Source organism: Muntiacus reevesi, chromosome 13 (assembly GCF_963930625.1).
Source record: "Muntiacus reevesi chromosome 13, mMunRee1.1, whole genome shotgun sequence".
In the NCBI taxonomy this organism is placed as follows: Eukaryota; Metazoa; Chordata; class Mammalia; order Artiodactyla; family Cervidae; genus Muntiacus; species Muntiacus reevesi.
The window spans coordinates 16,368,765-16,393,225 of NC_089261.1; the positions used below are offsets into that span (position 1 = coordinate 16,368,765).

General features: G+C 39.7%; 1 protein-coding gene across 4 annotated transcripts in view; it reads right to left on the reverse strand.

Annotated features, from left to right (window-relative positions):
- Positions 1 to 4,163: 4,163 nt before the first annotated feature.
- Positions 4,164 to 24,461, reverse strand: part of TAOK3 (TAO kinase 3) — a 183,414-nt gene continuing 163,116 nt past the window's right edge. For all 4 annotated transcript variants that reach the window (XM_065903878.1, XM_065903877.1, XM_065903879.1 and 1 more), the window contains 5 exons: positions 23,648 to 23,851; positions 15,733 to 15,972; positions 14,152 to 14,364; positions 5,941 to 6,123; positions 4,164 to 4,934 (listed from right to left, as the gene is read on the reverse strand). In XM_065903878.1, the coding sequence (XP_065759950.1) occupies positions 4,773 to 4,934; positions 5,941 to 6,123; positions 14,152 to 14,364; positions 15,733 to 15,972; positions 23,648 to 23,851 (1,002 nt within the window). In that variant the 3' untranslated portion in view covers positions 4,164 to 4,772. The remainder of the gene's footprint in view (positions 4,935 to 5,940; positions 6,124 to 14,151; positions 14,365 to 15,732; positions 15,973 to 23,647; positions 23,852 to 24,461) is intronic.

The following is a 24,461-nucleotide window of genomic DNA, read 5'->3' on the forward strand; positions in this document are numbered from 1 at the left end:
TATGCTGATCCTGGCACTTCTGACCCCCCTTACTCTTTCCTTTATCTATAGCACTTATTTCTATTTAAGATCATTTAAAATTGTAATTCTTATGTGTCATCATTTTCCTCCTACCTCTAATGTAAGCCTCATTTGGGTGAGGATCTTTAAGGTTAAGATACATTGACAGAGCTTAAGCATCTGGCATTGCACCTGACATACAAGGTACTCAGTAAATATTCAATGAATAGTTGCAAACCAAAGGGAAGCAGCTCTTATAATATTTATGACAAACCTATAATAATTAACTCAGGGGAGTTTAGTACATGCTGGAATAATACCAGACACTGGCTCTCTGCTCCCATCCCCAGCACTTTTATACCTCTTCTAACTACTATTCTGGTCCCTGTCTATTCTTACTGCCTAAGGTGCTAGAAGGAGTTGGAAGACAGTCTGTACCAGGTGTTAGGTTCATAAGCCCACATTCCTTCTGATAACTCCACCTTGGGGCATATCATTGATAAAACTGTGGAGAGGGAATTTTTATAAAAGCTCAACACCTATAATCTCACAGACAAGGCCTTTACATAAGCTAGTTAGCTGGTTTTCACTACAGACAGAAATGGATGAAATAAACTACAGGAAGTTTAATGTCCTTTTGCATGGCAGTGTGACTATACTCAGGAGTGTGGTTTCAGAAATCAGTCAGATCTCAATTCAGACTTTATTACCTCCATTTACCCTGGTCTGAGCTTACTTTCTCATCTACAAAATGTTTATAGAGTTCTATCACATGGTAAGCATAATGCAGTACAGCCTTTTCCAGTATTACTTTCTGATGTGCTTAATATGGGAATTTTAAAGACCTAAGCTGCTTAGGAAACTAGATGTTAATTATTAAAGGATGGACTTCCCTGGTGGCCCATTGATTAAGAATCTGCCTGACAATGCAACGAATATGGGTTTGATCCCTGGTGAGCAACTAAGCCCCTGTCACAACTACTGAGCCAGCACACCTTAGAACCCATGCTCCACAATAAGAAAAGCCACCCCAGCAAGAAGCCCATGTACCAAAATCAAGAGCAGCCCTTGCTTGCTGCAACTAGAGAAAGCCCACGTGGGCAACAAAGACCCAGCACAGCCAAAAATAAATTGATTAAGTCTTCATGCTAGAGATCAGTTCTCAATGACCAGGACTCAGAACCCTAAGAATATGAAATCTTACTGAGACTGTCTTGATCCCAAAAAACCATACCCTAGAAGTTATATATTAATATTTTACTCCTTCATTGTCACGTGCATAAAATTATTCTAATAAAAGCTATGAGGGGAGGGGGTATCTACTATTACAGTGGGATCATTTCAAATATTTGGTTATAAAGTCTTCTTCATAGCCTGCTTCTAAGGTGCCTCACTTCTCTCAGAGACAGAGATCAAGACCAACCCCAAGAAAAAGGAATGCAAAATAGAAAAATGGCTGTCTGAGGAAGCCCTACAAACAGCTGTAAAAAGAAGAGAAGTGAAAAGCAAAGGAGAAAAGGAAAGATATATCCATTCGAGTGCAGAGTTCCAAAGAACACCAAGGAGAGATAAGAAAACCTTCCTTAGTGATCAGTGCAAAGAAATAGAAAAAAACAATAGAATGGGAAAGACTAGAGATCTCTTCAACAAAATCAGAGATACCAAGGGAACATTTCATGCAAAGATGGGCACAATAAAGGACAAAAATGGTATGTACTTAACAGAAGCAGAAGATGTTAAGAAGAGGTGGCAAGAATACACAGAACTGTACAAAAAAGATCTTCATGACCCAGATAATCACGATGGTGTGATCACTCACCTAGAGCCAGACATCCTGGAATGTGAAGTCAAGTGGGCCTTAGGAAGCATCACTACAAAGCTAGTAGGGGTGATGGAATTCCAGTTGAGCCATTTCAAATCCTAAAAGATGATGCTGTGAAAGTGCTGCACTCAATGTGGCAGCAAATTTGGAAAACTCAATAGTGGCCACAGGACTGGAAAAGGTGTTTTCATTCTAATACCAAAGAAAGGCAATGCCAAAGAATTCTCAAACTCCCGCATAATTGCACTCATCTCACACGCTAGTAAAGTAATGCTCAAAATTCTACAAGCCAGGCTTCAATAATATGTGAACTGTGAACTTCCAGATGTTCAAGCTGGTTTTCTAAAAGGCAGAGGAACCAGAGATCAAATTATCAAAATCTGCTGGATCATTGAAAAAGCAAGAGAGTTCCAGAAAAACATCTATTTCTGCCTTATTGACTATGCCAAAGCCTTTGACTGTGTGGATCACAACAAACTGTGGAAAATTCTGAAAGAGATAGGAATACCAGACCACCTGACCTGCCTCTTGAGAAGTCTGTATGCAGGTCAGGAAGCAACAGTTACAACCGGACATGGAACAGACTGGTTCCAAATATGGAAAGGAGTACGTCAAGGCTGTATATTGTCACCCTGCTTATTTAACTCATATGCAGAATACATCATGAGAAATGCTGGGCTGGAAGAAGCACAAGCTGGAATCAAGATTGCCGGGAGAAATGTCAATAACCTCAGATATGCAGATGACACCACCCTTATGGCAGAAAGCAAAGAAGAACTAAAGAGCCTCTTGATGAAAGTGAAAGAGGAGAGTGAAAAAGTTGGCCTAAAGCTCAACATTCAGAAATCTAAGATCATGGCATCTGGTCCCATCACTTCATAACAAATAGATGGGGAAACAGTGGCAGACTTTATTTTTTTGGACTCCAAAATCACTGCAGATGGTAACTGCAGCTGTGAAATTAAGACACTCCTTGGAAGAAAAGCTATGACCTAGATAGCATATTAAAAAGCAGAGACATTACTTTGTCAACAAAGGTCCGTCTAGTCAAGGCTATGGTTTTTCCAGTGGTCATGTATGGATGTGAGAGCTGGACTGTGAAGAAAGCTGAGCGCCGAAGAATTGATGCTTTTGAACTGTGGTGTTGGAGAAGACTCTTGAGAGTCCCTTGGACTGCAAGGAGATCAAACCAGTCCATCCTAAAGAAATGAGTCCTGAATATTCACTGGAAGGACTGATGCTGATGCTGAAACTCCAATACTTTGGCCACCTGATGTGAAGAACTGACTCATTTGAAAAGACCCTGATGCTGGGAAAGACTGAAGGTGGGAGGAGAAGGGGATGACAGAGAATGAGATGCTTGGAGGGCATCACTGACTCAATGGACATGAGTTTGAACAAGCTCCAGGAGTTGGTGATGGACAGGGAAGCCTGGTGTGCTGCAGTCCATGGGGTCACATGACTGCGCGACTGAACTGAACTGAAATTTTCTCAGCAATACATGCTCCTACGATTGGCACAGTGTGTGTGTGTGTGTGCGTGTGTGCGCGCGTGCATGTGTGCAGAAGACAGTGCGACACCTTCTTCAGCTCTGTAGAGGAACTTGAAGACACAGCTTTACCTGAAAATCTTGAATGGCTCTTCCTGAGGGGACATGGAGAACAGTTTCTGGAGGGCAGCTCTCCTGCGTTAGGAACTGACGAACCTAGAAAGGAAACTTCCTGCTACAAGAACACAGCAAGGCAATGTGATGAACACTTTTATTTACAAATATAATTAAAAGCTCTGACAGTATCATGCTCTTCCTTGGAACCTGAAAAATGTTTTTTTTTTTTTTTTTAAAGTGCATGCAAAAGAAGTAAAGCCTTTTTTTTTTCCATCATTTTTTATTGTAAGAAAATACACAGTTTGAAAGTGTGAATAATGCAATATTTATGACCAAGATATGGGATTTAGGGAGGGGCAGGGAAATAAAGAAAAAAGATCAAGATGATCTGATTGAGAGACAGTGCTGAACTCCAAATACTGAATTGGAAAAGGAGGGCGGTGGGGAGGACTAGGAGGAGGAAGTAAAAAAATTTGATCAGAGAAACAGTTAAAATACAATATGAAAATAAGTAATACCTCTCCTTAAATTCCTTCTATACACAAAATACACGATTTGCCAAAGCCCAATTTGTGCTACTGGGATTCTGTGAGCTCCTTAAGTGTATTCACATCCTCTGCAACAGCAGAAAATGATTATGATACAATCAGAATATGCTGAAGACAAGTTAAACTCTTGCCAGCAGGTTCTTAAAAATCACAAGATCTCTTCACCCCACCCACCCACCCCATTCCCCAAAAAAGTAATAATATGTCACCACTGATATGTACATCACAATTAGTTTCTGTAAAATGTATCAAATTTTCAATCTTTAATAAAACTTTGTTTTTTTTTTAATTCCTGATGAATAAATACCAAAAAATAAAATAAAATAAAATAATGCAGCAGCTAGTTAAGGTGTAAGGCTGCGGATATTGTGTCTCTCTCCCCCTTGGCATTTATTATTATTATTATTTTTTGCTTTACTTTCACAGATTGGTGGTAATGAGTGATTGCTTAAAGCAACATACATCCACTTTTTTTTGTTGTTGGTGGTGTATTGGTTTTGTTAAAACTGTCTCCAAAGATTTCACTGAAACATTTTGAATCACATCAATACTGTGACGTGTACTATGAATAGAAGAGACGGCCACGTTCTGGCCAGCACTGAAAGTTGACACGGGGGGAGGAAGGGGGCCCCTGATGGAGTAAGAATAAACAGGCACTAGTCCGACACGATGTCAGTAAGAGTAAGAGAGAGAGAGAGAGTGAGAGCAACGCCCGTTAAAATGGGGAATGTGGTTTTGTAGGGTCTGAATTTTTTTCTGTTTTCTTTTTTTTTGTAAATGGCAAAAAAATTTAATCTCATCTATAGTCCTCCTTAGGAAAATCTAATGTAACCAAATTCCCAAATCCCATTCTGAGGCTCTCCATGTCAAAAGTTTCAATCTCTCGCTCTTGCCTTTCCAATAGGTACTTTATTCTCTCGCTGCGTTCCTTCTGAAGGGCAGCCAGCTCTTCTTCAATCTGAAATAAGCACAATGAGCAGTTCTTAATGGAAAGGAGCTCCCAATAGGCATATATTTACATACAGATGCACACAGATGACACAAACACATGGGAACCAAGAGTTAAACTAGTCTGGGGCAGGTTGGGTGGGTCCTGTGATAGATGCTGTGTGTCTCATCCGTCATATTTAAAAGTTGCTCACAAGAATAAAAATGTTTGGGGCCACCTGGGGCTGGCACTGCCCTGCTAGCAAGTCAAGCAGCTGGGCTGATCTAGGTCAGTGTCCTGTCTCAGCAGGAGATGGTTTAGGAGAAGCTAAAAGACAATTAGATTATGTAGCTTTCCCAGAGAGAGTCAAAAGCCCCCTGGGTTAGTAGCAATTTAGTTCTAGATCAGGAACTGGGAAAATAGTCTTTCTCGTTGACCTCTGGGAACTACCAGAAGAAAGCCCAAATAACTGGTTAAGCAAATACACACTTAATGGCTTTGAGATGCTTTATGGCATCTTTTCTACTTCATATTCCTTGTAACATCTAAAAACAATAAATATTTAAAAATCTGATAACATTAAGTATAGCAATATCAGTCTCTCTTCATTTTGATTCTTTTAACAAAAAAATGCTGGTTATGTCTTTTGTTTTAGAAATAGCTGAGAACAAAAACCAGATCTGCATTTGGCTTCCTCAGGCCATTCAGCAGCCATGCTATCAACTTATGGTACCTTTCGTATGTCAAATCAGCTACCTAGTTAACTGTGTCAGCCCTCAGACCATGAAGGTGGAGGGTTTCTGAGCAGAGTAATAGACAGAACTCAGGCTGTGGGATCAGATCTACACAAGTAACCTAAGCCTTTCGAGCCTCAGCGTCCTGTCTGTGGAATGGGGACTGTGCCTACCTCTCAGGCACTAGGAGGGTCAACGCAGGTGCGAGGGGAACAGCACCTCGTTAACCCCCGGTTACACAAACAAGGGTCACGCCCAACCTCCACCCAGTGGTACAAGACCCCCTGGCAACACGCTCATACCTTCTGTTCAAGATGTGCTCTGCGCAGAGACACCCTCTGCTCTAGTTTCTGGAGCTCACGTTCATGTTGTGCCTCTGTTTGCATCTTGATTTTGCTCTGGTAGGCATTGAGCAGCTCCATTTCCTGCTGGAGCTGTAGCCTCAAGGCCTGGCATTCTGCTTCTTGAGCCTCATCTAGCCGTAACTGCAGGCACAGAAGACACATACTGTGATTGGCTCCTAGCTTACAGTGCATGGTGACTACAGGAGGATGCTTCCTTGTCTGGACTGAATTGGGCCCCTCAGGAAATCAGATGCCCTGGCTACATTCAGAGTTACAAATCAAAGATAGCACATTCTGCCTGATGGGCTACAAGTTCTAAAAACACTTCCCTTTTAAAAAAAACATTCTTAAGAAAGCAAAAACACTCTTTTCTTAAGGAAATCTGGCTTTCTTAAAACTACACTAGCAGGAGCCAGGAAAGCTCCACACTCCAGAGATTAAGCCTGTGGGCTTTCAGAGGCAGACTCCTGAGCTAGAATTCCAGCCTCATTATTCACTGAGGTGTGTCACCTTAGTAAGTTACTTAACCTCTCCAAGTCTCTCTCTCTTTTTTTTTTTTCATCTCAAGCAAGTAACAGTAATAGTTCTTGCTTTCTAAGATTTGTATGAAGATTAAATGAAAAAATTCATATAAAATTCTAGGCATAGTTCTTGATGTCTACCAAAGGGTCAGTAAACAGCAGCAGCTGCGATCATTATTTTGACTGACCATTTCCATATTTAGATATCTTTAAGCCCCAAACCATCATACATTTAGATATCCTTAGCTCTAAGAAGAAGAAGAAGAAAAAAAAAAAGAGTCCAATCTCCATAACATTTGAGGAATATACCACAGTACCATTATGTTCCTAGCAAGTAAATTTGGTCCCTATAATGTTGGCTATACTTTATCCTGCTGGCCAGCCATCGAAAACTCAAGTGGTTCAAAATCTCTTTCCCATAGAAGGTAGCCTGGATAATCTTAAGGGGCATATTCCAGTTTGAAGCAGTGAAATCTAGATAAAATTTCCCTTGCTCCCTGCAGCACCCGTGCTTTGTATTATTTATTCACCAGGATACTGATCCTGTGTGGGGAATGGGCCAAGGCAACCAGCAGAAACACCAACCTTTCAATAAGTACAGTCAAAAATTTAGGGCCATTAGCAGGACTGTGTTTAGGGATGATGGCCCTCCTGCCCCACGAGGTTTAGTTTGGTCTGGATTTAGCAAGCCCTCGGTTCAGCTGCGAACTATAAGATTAGAACCCTTGAATTAGACAGTTCTGTCTACCCTGAGTATGTTGGCATGTTTCCATACAGACCGCTTTGCCAAGATATTTACTTTCTACCTTAAACTGCTTTCCCTATTCTGTACAATTTATGACAAGTAACAGCATTTCTTAATCTCTTGACTGAGTTATGGCTTTTTGAAATGTTATTAGAATAGTTTTATAAAGCTATTTTTATAGTGTCTTCTTTTGTACTTTTGGAGAAATGTACTATCAAAGGAACACAAAATAAAAAATGGAGTCATATTTCCAAAGTACTTTCTAATAATTAATCCTAACCAGTTTTCACTCAAATCCACCCACTAGAGAGGATGCTACTCTTCTCATTCTCCCAGTGACAAATGAAGGGAGAAGAGATACTAGACACAAAGAATGGTCACTCTGTAGCAGCAACAGCTCAGGTAAAGCCCAAAGGGTTTACTGGCTCCAGTGAGGTTGTTCTTGATTCCCTCTTGATATGAGAGGTTTCTTACCAATAAATGGAATGAAGTCTATTATTTTCTACCTGGTTTGGTTAATTGTCATGAGTACTGGCCAGAGGCTCATTCTCTGGACAATTCAGACCACTGAATTATCTTTGTCTTCTTTTATTTCTGGCATTTCATTATTAATGTCAGTAACTATGTTACTCTTAACCAGCTCTGACTCTAAAAAACTGTCAGTCTAGAAAGTAGAGGATATTACAGTATTTGATGTTCATCAACTCAAAGTTGCACATACCAAATCCATTATGAAGTGTTATAAAAGTTTAGGTAAATATCAGGTCTGTTCCCTCTACTGGGTTAAATTCAAGAAAGGGATATGATAGAAGCAGCGTAATATAGTAGTGGCCAGGCTTACAGGGTCCCCCAAAACGGGTTCAAAATGCAGTTCCACCACTAACTAGCTACTTATCATTAAATGACCCACTAAGTCAAGAGTGGGTACACTATGGCCCAAAGGGCAAATCTGGCTTGCTGCCTATTTTTGTAAATGAAGTTTTCCTGGAACAGACACACTCATTAATGGATGGCCTATTTATGACTGCTTTTGTATGACAATGGCAGAGTTGAGTAGTTGTGACACAGACTCTGTGGTCCACAAAAGCCTAAAACATTTACCATCTGCCCCTTTACAGAAAAAGTTTGTTAATCCTTACCCTAAGCAAGTAACTTCAATAAACCTCAGTTTCCTCACAAGTAAATCAGGGTTTAAAAAGAGTAACTACTTCAAAGGTTAGAGGGGATTCACAAAAACGATATAACACAAAATACTTACAACAGTGCCTGGCACATGGTAAGTGAATAGTAAAGGAAGCTGTAATTATCATCTGTACTTTTATCTCCTTCCTGCCACAGAAGGAAGGGTTATTTCTCTTCTTTTATTCAAGGGCAATCATGAACCTATATTCCTGACCCTGTTCTCTCTCATTTTATGTAACAAACATCCATTGAGCACTTGTTGGATGCTAGGCATTGTAGCAGATGCTGAGAATTACAAATAGGAACAAAACCCAATCTTTATTGGAATGCCACCAATCTTTATGTCCCCACTGCTAATTCTCTCCTTCTTACCTTTAACTCCTGTATGCACTCCTCATCCTGATCTTACATCTCATCTCTGACCATCCTGAAGGGACCCTTATCTTACCTGTCCTCCCAGGAACATGTGATACTATGCAATGCCCCTTCCTTCCTGGACTCTCTCCTGGCTTCTGAGACAGGAGAACCTCTTGGTTCCTCCTTCCTTCCTTTCCTTTTCCAGTTATTCTCTAACTCACTGGGTCATTAAATGTGGGTGCTTCTTAGGAGTTTGTCAGTCTTCTTCCTCTAACCTCCCTTCCTGAGGAGTCTCATCTATTTCAAAGGTTTCAATTACCATCTTTCTGCAAATGATTCCCACAACCACACCTCTATTTCAGACTTTGTTTCTGAGATTCAGGCTAGATTATCCACTCTATACGAAATATCTTCATCTGGATGGTTCCCAGGCCTTCAAGCTCAACATAACTAATATATGTATATATATTTACATACACACATACATATATGTGTGTGTGTGTATTTTTCTGGTTGCACTGTGCAGCATGCAGGATCTTAGTTCCCTGACCAGGGATCGAACCCTTGCCCTCTGCAGTAGAAGTGCAGAGTCTTAACCACTGGACTGCAGGGAAGTCCCTCAATACGACTATTACGTTGGTGCAAAAGTAACTGTGGTTTTGCATTGCATTTGATATTGAAATATGTTCTTAAATAAATGTGGTTATGTTATACATTTTAATTCACATTTCTTGATTTATTATTTTTGCTAGTGAATTATTACTTACTGTTTATTTTATATGTACTTTGGAATATGGAAATGATGTTAGACAAAAAGCAAATTCAAGTGATTTTCTTATTTGAGTGTAAAATGGGTCATAAAACAGTGGAGACAACTCACAACATCAACAACATATTCGGCCCAGGAATTGCTAATGAACGTACAGTGCAGTGGTCACTCAAGTTTTGCAAAGGAAACAAGAGCCTTAAAGATGAGAAGCACAGAGGCCAGCCATCAGAAGTTGACAATGACCAACTGACAGGATCATCAAAGCTGATCTTACAACCACACGAGAAGTTGCCCAAGAACTCAGTGTTGACTGTTCTATGGTCGTTCAGCATTTAAAGCAAATTGGAAAGGTGAAAAAACTTGGTAAGTGGGTGCCTCGTGAGCTGACCAAAAATAAAAAGCATTGTTTTGAAGTGACATCTTCTCTTATTCTGTGCAAGCGATGACAATTTCTTGGTTGAATTGAGATGTGCAATGAAAAGTGGATTTTATATGACAACCAGTGATGACCAGGTCAGTGGATGGACTGAGAAGCCAAAGAACCTCTCAAAGCCAAACTTGTAACAAAAAAGGTCAAAGTCAGTGTTTGGTGGTCTGCTGTCACTTGATCCACTACAGCTTTCTGAATCCTGGTGAAATCATTACATCTGAAAAGTACGCTCAGCAAATTGATGACATGCACCAAAAACTGCAACTCCTGCAGACAGCATCGGTCAACAGAAAGGGTCCAATTCTTCTCCACAACAACGCTCAAGTGCATGTCACACAGCCAATGCTTCAGAAGTTCAATGAACTGGACTATGAAGTTTTGCTTCATCTGCCATGTTCACCTGACCTCTTGTCAACCAACTTCCACTTCTTCAAGCATCTAGACAACTGTTTGTAGGAAAAATGCTTCGACAACCAGCAGGAGCCAGAAAATGCTTTCTAAAAGTTTGTTGAATTCTGAAGCACAGATTTTTAAGCTATAGGAATAAACAAACTTATTTCTTATTGGTAAAAATGTGTTGATTATAATGGTTCCTATTTTGATTAATAAAGATGTGTTTGAGCCTAGTCATAATGATTTAAAATTTAGGGTCTGAAATTGTAATTACTTTTGCACCAACCTAATAATACTAACTAATCATTGTTTCCTTCCCACTTTCCCAATTTCCAATTCCTTTTTTGACCATATAGATAAATGGTATCATCATCTACCATTTTATGCAAACCAGAGACTGGGTGTCATTCTTAATATCTCACTCTCCACATTCAATCTGTTACTAAATGCTTCTAGTTCCACCTCCTGGCTAGTTCTCAAACTGAGTCACTTTCTGCTTCATCCTGTTTCCTCTCTAGTCTGGCCACCATTCCTTCACACCCAGTTAAAGGCAGCAACTTTATACACGCTTTCCTTATACCTGCACTTGCTATCTCCCAAGCCATTCTCCACATTTCACCAGTTATCATTTAAAAATTTAAATCTGACATGTCTCCTCCTTATTGCTCTTTAATGGCTTCCCAATGCTTTTATGATAAGATCAAAATTCTTAAGAAAGCTTACTAGCCTATACATGATCTAGTCTTATTCTCGTGTTAGTTGCCTCCTAGTTCTCCATATTCCAAATACAATGGACTTTGAGTCTTTTAAAAGTGATACTGTCTTTCCCATCTTTACAAATGTATAATAGTTTTGCCTAGAATGTGCTCCCTACCCCTTGGCTTAAATAATCACTTTGTCTGAGAGGCCTTTCCTGACTCTCCAGACTAGCCTCACTCTGTGGGCACACTGCACTTGTTCTGCTGTTACATGTAGATTTTTCCAACATCTGTTTCCTTCACTCTTTCATAAATTCCATGAGGACATTATCAACCTCTGTTTTCTTCATCCCATTATTACTGGATGTCAGGGGCACAGCAGAGGCATTCAATAAATACTTATTAGATGGATGGATGAATGAATCACACTGGTTTCTATTCTCAGTTTGGAGAAGGCAATGGCACCCCACTCCAGTACTCTTGCTTGGACAATCCCATGGACAGAGGAGCTTGGTAGGCTGCAGTCCATGGGGTCGCGAAGAGTCGGACACAACTGAGCGACTTCACTTTCACTTTTCACTTTCGTGCATTGGAGAAGGAAATGGTGACCCACTCCAGTGTTCTTGCCTGGAGAATCCCAGGGACGGCGGAACCTGGTGGGCTGCTGTCTATGGGGTCACACAGAGTCGGACACGACTGAAGCAACTTAGCAGCACCAGCAGCTATCCTCAACTAAGAACATGTTTAAGCCTTTCCAATTAGTAAAAGTCCCCCTCTAACTGTTTCTTCCTTTAGCTAGAGCTCTATTTCGCCTTTCCTTCACTGACAAGAATCTGGGAAAAGCAGTCTCACAGTTTTTATCTCATTCTATAATCCCTTTTTTTCCATTTCCAGCACTCCACTGTCTGTGACAAGCAATGGAGAAAGCCACTGCTGGGTCCACCTGGTCTCTCTGAAACATTTGAATTCATCAACTAGAAACCTTTGCTCTGGCTTCTGTGACACTCTTTTTGGTTCCCCTCCCACAATGCTGGTTATTCATCTTCTTTGGTCTAACTTCTACTTTGCCCTCAAATGTTGGTGCCCACTACTCTGTTCTGTGTCCTCTTCCTCTTTAAACACGATCTCCTATCCCATGGAGGGCTCAGGTATTCCCAACAGCTACAACTGCCCCCGTATAATAATGACTAACTTTTTTTAGCTGTGTCTCATGGCATCAGCAATCTTAGTTCCCCAATCAGGAACTGAACCTGTGCCCCCTGCATTAGAAGCACAGTCTTATCCACTGGGTGGCCAAGGAAGTCTTTTAAATTTAAAATTTTTTAAATTAAGAATTATTTTTGGCCATGCTACATGGCATGTGGCATCTTAGTTCCTCGCCTAGGGATCAAACTCTACCAGGGATCAAACCCGAGCCCCCTGCATTTGAAATGCAGAATCTTAACCTCTGGACCACCAGGGAAGTCAACAATGACTAACTTTTTGATGTTAATTCTGACACCCTTTTGAACTGAAGATTACCATCTCTGTACCTTTCCACCTAGATACCCACAGAGCTCAGTTAACAGGCCAAGTATCTTCAAGGCACCCAAACTCATTCCTCCTTCTGATTTTCTATCTTGGTAAAATGATGACCCGTTCCACTGTTATCAAACCTACCTCTCAAATTGGTCCCTAAGTTCTCTCTATTCTACCTCCTAAATATTCCTCAAATCCTCCCCTCCCTCCTCATTACCTCCATTACCATGTTCTTAGTTCAGGGCTTCATTTTTTCCCCCTGGACTATTACAATAGCTTTCTAATAGGTCTCGTTACCTGCATTTGCCGCATTTACGGCCAGTATCTTTCTACAGCCCACATCGGATCCTGTCACTTTCCTTCTTTAGATAGGTTTCAGCAGCTCTCTCTCTCTTTCTCTTTTGGCCACACCGCACGCATGTAGGATCTTGGTCCCCTAACCATGCCCCCTGCAGTGGAAGTGCAGTCTTAACCACTGGACCACTGTGCAAGTCCTTTTAGCAGCTCTTCATTGTTGATAGAACAATGTCCACATTCCTGGCTTTTGTGGCTCTGACCCCTGATTATCCACCAGCTGCCCATCATCCTCCTACCTCCAACTACTCATAGTTTCTCAAATGCACCATCCTCTTTCAGGCCCTGGAATCTTTACATATACTGTATTGTCTGCCAGGAGTAATTTTTCCATTTCTGCTCTTTTGACCAACTATTACTCTTTAAAGAGTCATCTCCTTGTGAAAGCGTCATTGAATTACTGGGCAAATTCCCATCCCTGGCTCACCAAGACCTAAGTTATGACTTCACCATTTTGGGCTCCCACAATCCTCCTCCTTGAACTTTTGGGCGCATGCCATAGTTCTTTCACTCCCCAAATGCATACTTTCTATCTTTGAGCCTCTGTCTATGTAGGTCCTTTTCCACATAACCTCTTTGCATCAATAAATTCCTTCATGCTTCTTGGCTCCTGCTGAGAAGCTTTTCCTAGACCAGATTCATTGTTCCTACTTACCCTCCCATAGATCCTGGCACCTCCCAGTTCAAAGCACTTTTATGTTTTATTTTCATTGCTTAATTATCTGACCTTCTTAATTGACTGATAAATGTGTGAGGACAGGGACTACTGTCATCTCTCTAGTTCATCACTCTAATCTCTGAGCCCAGCAGAGTGCTGAGCATAGGTGCTTAGTAAGATTTTACCAAATGAATGTGTCTGTGTGTCTCATTCATTTGTGCCTGAAATTAGCTGTGAAATCTTTGGCGAATGAAATTATAATATTACATGCGGTATCTATCACACTGTGCCCTCAAAGAACCTATGTGCCACAGGTCTCATTTAGTGCATTATTCCTTGAATTTCATCTCTTAAAACACACTCCAGCAAGTATCCGCACTGGCTTGGCTTTATTCAGCGTCGTCATTTCCTTCAGTTCTTTAGGCGGAAAAACACCAATATCCTAAATGTGCACAAGAATCATCCTGGGACCAAAAGGCTGGATCTTGAATTTTCTTGATTCCCAAAGCTCTTGAAGCCGTGGCACTGAACCTAAACCACTTACCGCTTGAGAGGCCATCATTTCATTTATACTCTGTTCATACTGCTCTGCCAAAATGGCAAGTTTTCTTGTCTGCTCATCTTTCAGTGTCTTTAAGATTGTTTTGTGCTCATTCTTTGGAGTAACTTCCAACTGGTGATTCTTGAGTGCTTTATACTGTTTGGTCTGTACTTTGCAAGTGTCCTGAAACTGTTTTTTAATTTGCATTTCCATGGCCTGTACAGAAAAAGTGACAAAAGGAAAATAAAGGCACATCAGTAAACACAGAAAGTCTTCCATTCTTATGATACAGTATAGGTTCTGGGACCAGCTGTCTTTTGGTGCAGTGACCGATACTACTAGTCAATGATAATGAAAATAATACATAAGTCACAGACAGGAGTTACCTCTACCAATACTTTTGGTTTTATTGTCTGAATAGAAGTTGTTTTGAATTTACAAATAGATTTAAAAAATGAATTTTTACAAAATCACAACTCAAAGAAGATCGTGGAATACTGTGAAGCTTAGTTTGTTAAAAGCTTGTTCATTATTTCAGTGGTTTCCTTATCAAAATTTTCAGTGTCTTCTACTGCTTGTTGCCCCACCTCTTTTTAACTGTTTCCCCTGTTTCCAAGTAAGAAAGGGGATGGCAACATAGAGGCCATTGCTCACTGCTCTGTGTCTCCTGGACAAATCAATAAAGGACAGCACTGGGTTACACTTCACATTACAACCCATTCCCACTGCTTGCATGTAGCAACATCAAACATGCATTTTGGCAAAGATAAGGTGGGGTTTTTTATTGTAAGTCCAAAAGACATTCCATCATGTTGCTTGACAGTCACATGTACACTTCATGAACATGTGGAGGAATTTGGAAGACAAGGATCACTCATTAGACAGGTTGGCATCTGGCTAGAGAGGATCATGGCCAGTGTGGTTGAGGTTGACCTTGTATCTTTGAAAATACTGACAATGTCTTCCTTGACATATACCAATGGCTTAGTCCACATAGCTTGTTAATTAGCAGTCGGCTAAAATTCTCTGGAGGTAGTGAGGGCTAAAGGAGCTCCATATTTCTAGTGTAGGTAAAACAAATGCTTGGTATGTCACTGCTGATTCCCATGCCTGGGACAGATGTCACTAATACATTATACTCTTTGTTACTAAGTGTGGATACGGCTTTACAGTCTTTCTCAATAGAGTAGCACTCAAGGTAGCTAACACCAATAATCTGACTGGCATGACTGATAAAATTTATCTGCTATATTTCTGTCAGGTAACTTTCTCATTTCCTGGGATAAGAACCATGGACTGCTGTTATTTTATGTTATAATTTTAAAGAGGGAATGTCATGACGGGGGTCAAAGAGGTTGTATATAATGGATACAAAGAAAAAATGGAGATATCACATGGCCCAGAAACATCTCTTTCGGAGTCTGTTATACCCAGACTCTTGTGCTTCTGATTCAGTAGCCGAGGGGCCCTGAAAAGTGCAATTTTATGGAGCTGCCCAGGTGACTCTGTCAGTCATCCACGTGTAGGAACCACTGATACAGCCTAGCTGTGTTTTGGAACACAAACCAGGGAATTTCCTCTCACCTTTAAGTTTTTTGGCTGTTGCCGAAGTTCCATGACATGCTTTCTGTGCAGTTCCCTTTCTCGCCTCTTATTATACTCCAGCTGGTTTTCCAGTTCAGTCTGGTGCTGTAGCCGGATCAGATCCATGCGGAGTTTCTGTAACGTGTGCAGCTGCCTGTACTCAAGCTCTCGGGTGGACTCGTCGTGCCGGATCAGCATGGCATGCTCCATCTCTTTCTGTGTCCTCTTTTTATTTAGTTCCTGCATTTAGCAACAAAGAGTACACGGAGAGAGATGAATGGAGATGAACTGGAGGAAAGGCACCACTCAGTAAGGGATGGCAAGCAATAGCACTATTAACTGTCTCTTAATTGTCCGTTAGTATTTGGCACATGACTTAACAAGACTAGATGAACAATCCCTGGAGACTGAGATTCTGTCTGTGGTTCCACCATTTACAACTTGGGCATCTTCAGAGCCACCACAACTACTCTATCTGTACAATGGGATTAATTCTGCCTGACTCCTTCTTACCTCACAGAGCTGCGGAGAGCCTTAATTAGGTGATGTGTTATGCATGGGTCTAAATAAATGTTTCTTTAGTTAGGCTGGCTGGCTGGCTGCCCATTAAAAGCATGTGAGGAAGCTTTTAAATCAAAAGATGCCTGAGTCTCATAATCTGAAATTCTGAAAACCGAGTGGAGTGTGACCCTGACATCAACAGTTTTAAGAGTTCTCTGCTCTTGCTGTTTAGTTGCTAAGTTGTGTCCAACACTTTGTGATCCCATGGTCTGTAGCCTGCCAGGGTCCTCTGTCCATAGAATTTCATAGGAAAGAATACTGAAGTGAGTTGCTATTTCCTTCTCCAGGGGATCTTTCTGACTCAAGGTCTGAACCCATGTCTGCTTGGCAGGTGGACTCTTTACCACTGAGTCAACATCTAGGTAGATCTAATATGCAGTTAGAGTTGAGAATTGCTCTATTAAACTGATCGTGTCTGCAATGTCCCTAGATTTTGGGGAAATACTCTGTTTTTGCATGTATCAAAAGTAGGCCAACTACCTATTTTTCAAAATCTCAGAGGTCAGCGCTCACTGGGAAAAAGCAGATGAGATCTCTCCTCATTCATCTTTTCCATTACAGTCTGTTTGGTCATTTCTAGAGCTAATCATTCTGCTCCTCCCAGTTTTACTCACGTCTTTCTCTTTTGTTGAAGGGGGAAAGAAAGGAAACTAGAATTAAAAAAAAAAGGAGGAGGAAGTTGGGTGAAACTTTTTTATTCACCAATTAAAGAATATTTCCTGAATGGCAGTGTATCAAAGCTGTGAACCAAGTTCTCTGGGTACATATAAATATTTACTAAGCCTTGACTTGGTGGCCAACTTGCTAACACCCTGACAAGGAAATGTAACAGACATTTATGAAAGTAAATGCTCAGCTCACAGCACACTGAATCAGTCTATCTTCTCTCCTGGGAATTTGGATTCAGGGACAGTTAATCTCTCTGTGTGTGGTTAGAATAGAGGGGAATATTAAAAACTACATATGTGGTAGCCACCTGCTGCTATAAGGGCTAAGGATTAGATAAAGCTGAGCTTCAGAGCAAGAAGAATGATAAAGAGAGAAGAAAGAAAGGCAGGAAATATACTGATACTCAAGTTCCTGACTGGTTCTAAGCTCTCCTTGTAGGTCCAGCTATATTATTGCTACTGGGCTTTATGAAACATCTCTATTTCTGTAGAAAATATCCTGGTTTTGGTTTTAGCCAGCTCAAATAAATTTCAGTAACATGCAAACAAAAGAAGCTTAATTAATACAGGGACATAAATATTATGTGTGTTTTTTCAAAAGTGCAAGTGATAAGAGATACAAAAGAGATGAAGATTATTTGCTAGAAGATTTCCAAAAAGAATGTTATCACTACTAGTTAAGAAGAGCAAGGAAAGGAGAAAGCCCTTAAGCTGAACTTTAAATCAGAACAATAGGGTGCCTCTCCTTTCCAATGGCATCCACTATGGAGAAAATGCAAGATCATTTTCATAAGAGATATCAGTAATATTTGTGCACTGGCATGGTTGAGAAATATCTCGTGTATTTGGGCCTTCCATCCACTTGAAGAGAAGTCCTTTAAACAGCACAGTATCTGTTACTGGAGCAAAGTTGCTAGTCATTCATTTACTTATTCAACAGATATTTGTTTAGCATTTCCTATGTGTTGGGCACTGTTTTAAGTACTAAGAAGGGTCCAGTGAACAAGTACATCCCCTCATGGGCTTATTTTCTAGTGGGGAAATACCTGGAGTATAAATGCCATTTACATTTGTTACAAACAATAAAAGATAATCTCCAGAGCATCTTCCCACATCCTCTCCCACGTTTTTCTTTTCCTTTCTTTTCCTTCCTTACCTGGACCATCAAATGGCTTTTAAAAATCACTAACTGGCCCCTAGGTGGCACCAAAGGATGGTGAGGGCCTCTCGGAGACTAAAGCCAAAGAAAGCTTTTGGATGGCTAAAGATTCTGTTCCTAGATCACTATCATCTTCAGTCTTTGAGTACCAGGAGCCCCAGTATTGGGCATTTACACATTCCACACATTTTCCTAAATGGAGAAGTTCAAACTGAGTCTCAGCTGCCCAGAGTTCAGAAATTCACTGGGGGGAGAAAAGATACAAAGCAAACAGCACTTTCAGAAGCAAACAAATGCTTCTCTGTGTAATGGAATGCTTCAGGATGTTGTCCTTGGAATACCTGCACCAGAAACACTTGGAAGCAATTGGACTTGATAACATGCCACCCAGGTAATTCTGATATATACTAAAGTTTGAGAATCAGTGGAAAAATAATTCAGGGTGTGAGTCAGTTTTAGCTTTTCCGCTGACTCATTATGTATGGTATTTGGTAAGACTTCAAATCTACATTTTGGTTTCCTCAGGTGTAAAGTGAGGATAATAGTACCCATTGTGAACTACCCGTCTTGTGAAGTTGAAAGGAAAGACCATAAGAAGATGCTTCAGAATACATATAAACATGCCATTGCTATTTTTCTACATTCAGAAGTGAATATCTGGCACACAATAACAAATCTAGATACTATAAACTGTTTAAAAGCTGAGAGAAAAATAATACTGAAATGGTTTTTTTCTATTACAATTGTAATAGAAATTACCTTTAATTAACTACCTTTAATTCATATGTCTGAGTTGCAGAGATGTTAAGCTGCCTATAATATTTTACACTATGGGAAAAAAACATTATTCAGCTTATTATGAGCCCATTGCTATACCTACATAATAATGTGTAGTGTGCTCTCAATTATTAAAAGTGATTTTATATATCTTGCTCAATCCTAGCTGCAATCCTATGCAGTGGTAAGACTATCAGGATTTAACCATTTTTATATATGATAGTAAGGCATTTGGGAATGGAAAGGCTAACATAAGGTTACATAATTTCTATAAAGTAGAACTGAAGCTAAAACTCAGGTTTTTAGCTTTTCAACATTTTCCACTAAAAATGTCCCAATGAATGGCTTATGTTTTTCTGTTTTATGCTGTTTCAGTCTGGAATACAATATTCTGAAGAATCCCTCTGCTCTAGCTAGACATGATGCAATGGTTGCTTTTAGTCTGTACAAATGATACAATATATATAGTAAGGCCACAGTCTAGCTTATATAAATTCAATAAAATGAGTTGAGCAAAAATACAAAAACAAATTTCATGGTAGAGGTGATTCTGTGTACTCCATGTATATATGCCTTGGAGGGAGTATAAGATGAGAGGCAGGCAGCTCCCTTTACCCCAGCCCACATCACATGCACTGAACATCACACCAGGCTGAATATGAACTTAGGGGTGAAACACACATACAATATATGGCCATGACAGTACACCATGGCCACAAAACACATTTCTGTACACATTATTTGAACCTACCTCCTCTGATATGTGGATCTAGGGTGTATCCCCCAAACACATGTTCCCCAATCACGAAACAAGCATTCTATTTAAGTTTCAATGGACGTACTATTGACTTCCTTAAAAGCATCTGATCTGACTCAAAAATTTTTGTGTTCATGCCCACTGACACTGAGTAAGAATGAGAATTCAAAATATAAGTGGGGATGTTGTTAGCTTATGACATTTAATATTTTCTTAGCTTCAGTTCTTACCTGCATAACTGGTTGGGAAACCAGTTATGAGCACTGACGTGTAGTGATCATAAAAGAGGCTCAACTCAGCCTATGGTGATCTTTTTAAATGTTTTCATTAATAAAAAGGAATGGTGGGGACTTCCCTGGAGGTCCAGTGGTTAAGACTCCAAACTTTCACTGCAGGGCACATGGGTTTGATCTCTAATTGGGGAACTAAGATCTTGCAAGCTGTGTGGCAAGACTAAAAAAAATTTAAAGTCTACCGGAAAAAAAAAAAAAAAGGTGCGGGGGGGCGGGGATTGCTAATGCTCAGTTTTGGCAAAGGTAGAGGAAAACAAGTACTTTTTCTTGGTGGGAGTTATAAATCCTTAGAGGGCAATTTGACAATATCTATTTAAAATGTAGGTGTATACACTCTGACCTAAAAATTCTCCTCCTGAGACTATTATATCCTACAAAATACTTGCTTACATGTAAAAAGTGATATTGCACAACTCCAACAGAATACCCAGAGAAGTGCCTCATTAAATAAATTATTCTATAGCCATACCAAAAAGTACTATTGATAATTAAAAAGAATGAGGCAGAGTTATATGTTTTAGATAGTAAATGAAAAATATACAAAAGGAAAAGAGTTATGAAACAGTAAACTGGATATTTTTGTAGGTTCAGTATCCATTTCCCCTTCTTTTTGTTAACAGGCTCCTGTTTTTGCTTCAGAAACTACTCCACCCTATGTGGAAATCAGAGCGACTACTGAGTAAGTGAATAAGCACATTACCCAATCAAATGCTATCTCTCCTAGGAATTTGAGTCTTAAGCAGAAATGGTACAAAGATGAAACATGGTTGGAGGAGGTACATCCAAATGGCAGTGTCTTGAGGAATGACCATTAGCTCTTGCCCTCTAGGTCACGAAGTTGCTTTCCCAGCTTGATTCTTCATCTTTTCCAGCTTGGGTCTTCAGCTCTGTCATCTACCCCATATCCTTCCAATAAATTCCTTTCCATGCTAAATCAGTCAGTTTGTTTCTATTGCTTGCAAATCAAATAACCCACTGGTACTAACAGAATCTTATTTTTATAAGATTAAAGTTATATATAATATATAAGTTGTATATGTGTATATATATATATATATATATTTATATATATACATACATATACACACACACACACACACACATACATATCTGAAAAAACTCTGGTAATATATCTGCCAAATTAATGGTGACTGCCTCAGGGTAGAAAATGGGTGGGATGGGATTATCGAGCACTTTCACAACTCAGTGTTTTTCTGCATTTGTCTTTTTTCAATGTTCTTTTATAAATAAAAGATAAAAAACTAAACATTTTCACTAAGGTGGCTCCAGAATAATACTAAACAAAGGAAAAGTTAGACTTTTCAGAAATAAACCCTTGTAGAGTTATTCTTCACCCAGTTGGTTAGAACCTGATACTAATGAATATAGTTTCTATCATTTGGAGGAATAATTGTCTTCTACAGCTTTTATTGGCACTAACTACCCCTTAAATCTCAGACTTCTTCCAAATATGTGACACTAGAACAAAAATAATAACTGCCAGTTGGAAAGAATCCCAAATACCTTGTTTCTTTTTGATTTGAATTTTTTAGCCTTCTAACAAACTCAACATATGTAATATTGAATTAACCAGTTTCTTACCAATACCTCTCTCTAAGCTTCTCTGTTTCTGCCCAAATCTACATTTCCCCAGCTCTTAAATCCTAGAAATAACTTTGACTCTACCCTCATCTCTTTCTCATATCCTTTTGTATGCCAAGTCCAGCTTATTTTATACTTCAAAATGTTTCAAACCCATCTCTCTTTTTTGCCAGCTAACACCCTATCTGTGTCTATAACCTATTCCTACCACTGGATCTCTTTGTTTCTAGTTTCTTCCCTCTAAATTCAAGGTTTCTCAACCTTCCACCCCCACTCCCCCATTATTTCCAGCAGGGGCCTTTTAGCCTCCACCCTTCCTTGATCATCCTCACCATTGAAATGCTAATAACAAACATGTACTGTATATCTTTTTATGCACTCTAGCCCTTCAGAGGGCCACAAGTCACTATAAAATCTAAGTTCCCTCCTCCACAAGAACTCCCTTTTTACTCCCCAGGGGGTAATATTGCTCCCACTGACCATGCATGCTCTAATCAATCTGTGCATCACCACCAAACTGGGCTAATCTTTGTAAAGTAGAATGTTAGCCATATCACTCACTGACTGGCTCAAAAATGTTCAGTTTCTCCCTCTTCCAATAAGATGAGATAACACAGATAAACAGCCTGAGCCTGGCCCATGATTATGTGTTCAATGAATTTTAGTTTGCTCCACCCTTTTTTCTTCCCATCTGAATACTGCTCTCCAAAAAGCTTACACCAATTCACATTTTCATTAAATGTGCCTGAAGGACTTGTTTCGCTCCTGCAGCCTAACATTGGGTTTTTAATCTGACTTTGATAATTTTATCAATGTGCTAGCTCACTTGAGGGCTTCTCATGTTACTTCAGGTCACAGTGATTTTCTACTGAACTTTGTCTCTGCAACCAATTCACATTCTGTATTTCTCATCTCAGTGAATACCATCATATTTGTCCAATTTCCCAAATTAGAAACTCTGCATTCATTTTTTGACTCCTCTTACTTCTGAAATTCTCACAGCATTTGGTTTGAATTACTGTCAGTTCTGCTTTAGAAATGTCACTCAGATCTAATCTATATCCCCACTGCTTCTTCCAGGTGGAACTAGAGAAAAGGCATTCTTACTGACCTCACTGTATTTTGCCTTGTACCACTCTAGGCTATCTTCAATGCTGAGGCATTCATTCTTCAAAACAAAGAAAAACTCTCATTGTCATTTCTCTGCCTAAAATTCTCTCATTTTTACTTAGTTCGCTCAATACTGTAAAGCAATTATCCTTCAATTAAAAATAAATAAATTAAAAAAAATTAGCCTTCAACTAATATAAATAAATAAATAAATAAATGAAACAAACAAACAAACAAAAAAAGCAAAAAAAACCCCACCTCTCATGCCCATGCAACTGACTTCAGGCTGAAATCTAAAAGCCTTGCCTTAAGAATCAAGGCCCTTCATCCTGCTTCCAACTGTTCCTGCTCTAACACTCCACTCCACACACCCAGAACACTCAACTCCTCTTCAATCACAAAATCTTCCAAGCCCTTTCATGACTATATGCCTGTGAGAATTTATTTATGTCTACTATGGTAGACAACATATTACACTGTGATTAGTGTGTTACACGTCTGTTTCTCGTGTCTTCAGAGTAAGCTGAAGGTAGGGAGGATAGCTTCTCAATAGCCATAGCATCTCCAGCACAGTAAGTAAGAAGGCACTCTGTAAGTGCTGGATGACTGAATGAATTACCTTAACCATTCTGTTCTTTCAAGTGTTACACAGAGAGTCACAAAAACTCAAGTCTTTGACAAACAGGTTAAAAGCAAAAATTCTCTATTCTACTTCTTTTGATTCTCTACTGCATGGATTTGGCTTATAATAGGTGTTCAAGAAAATTCTATTTGGAAAAAGTTGATTCCTTGTTCTGTAAATGGGCTTTCTCTGATCAATGGGAAACTCATTCCCTTTCACTTTTGTCTATCTGCTTTGTGTCAGGCATCACACTGAAGTCTGTATAGGTTAAGGACATAGGTATAGACAAAACAGACACAGTCATGATCCTCACAAAGCTTACTGTCTTCATAAGTTAATGACGATAGTTATGGACAAAATACATACCTCCCGAATATTCTGCTGCTCCACTTCATGCCTCTTGATCATTATTTTCCTCTTGAAGAAACGACAGTTTTTGTCATAGTACAGTCTCTGCTGAGTGAGAAGGTGGGCTTCCTCTTCAGCCTGTGTGTGCTGCAAGTTCTCTTTATGCTTGGATATTCGCTCCTGCTTTTCCTTCTTGGGTGTGCTATGGTCCTCATTCATCTCCTTCACAAAACCAAAAACCAAAAAAAAAAAAAAAAAAAAAAAGCCAAGTTCATCAGGCAAAAGGAACTATAATAGCTTATTGCGATGTAGATTAAATTATTTTTGGAAGCAATTGAGAATGTAAGGTCAGAAAGGCTTGGTGGTGCACTAAACACTCCCCACCTCCCATACCTCCCTCTCCCCCTTTTTTTTTAATCAGTTGAGAGGGAGACATGTTAGCTTTCATGCCTGTCTTCTCACGCTCAGAAATCATGGGTTCACTCATTTAACCAACACATGCTTGTTGAGTTCTTATCATGTAACAGGTGCTGTGCAAGGCAAAGGATACAATGGTGAGCAAACGAACATAGTATCTGCCATGATGGGACTTTACAGTCTAGAATCAAAAATAAATCAAAGAACCACAGAAATTAAGTGAAGATTACTGTGATAACTACTGTGTAGTTGAAGTACTTGGCTTGAAGAGTGTTTAATAAAAAATATTTGACCTTGGTAACAACTAAGCTGAAATTTCAAAAATCTATAGGAGTTAACCAGCAAGAAAGGACAGGGAAGAATACTCTGGGCAGAGAAAACAGCATGTGCAAAACTCTTAGGGCAGGTTAATTGA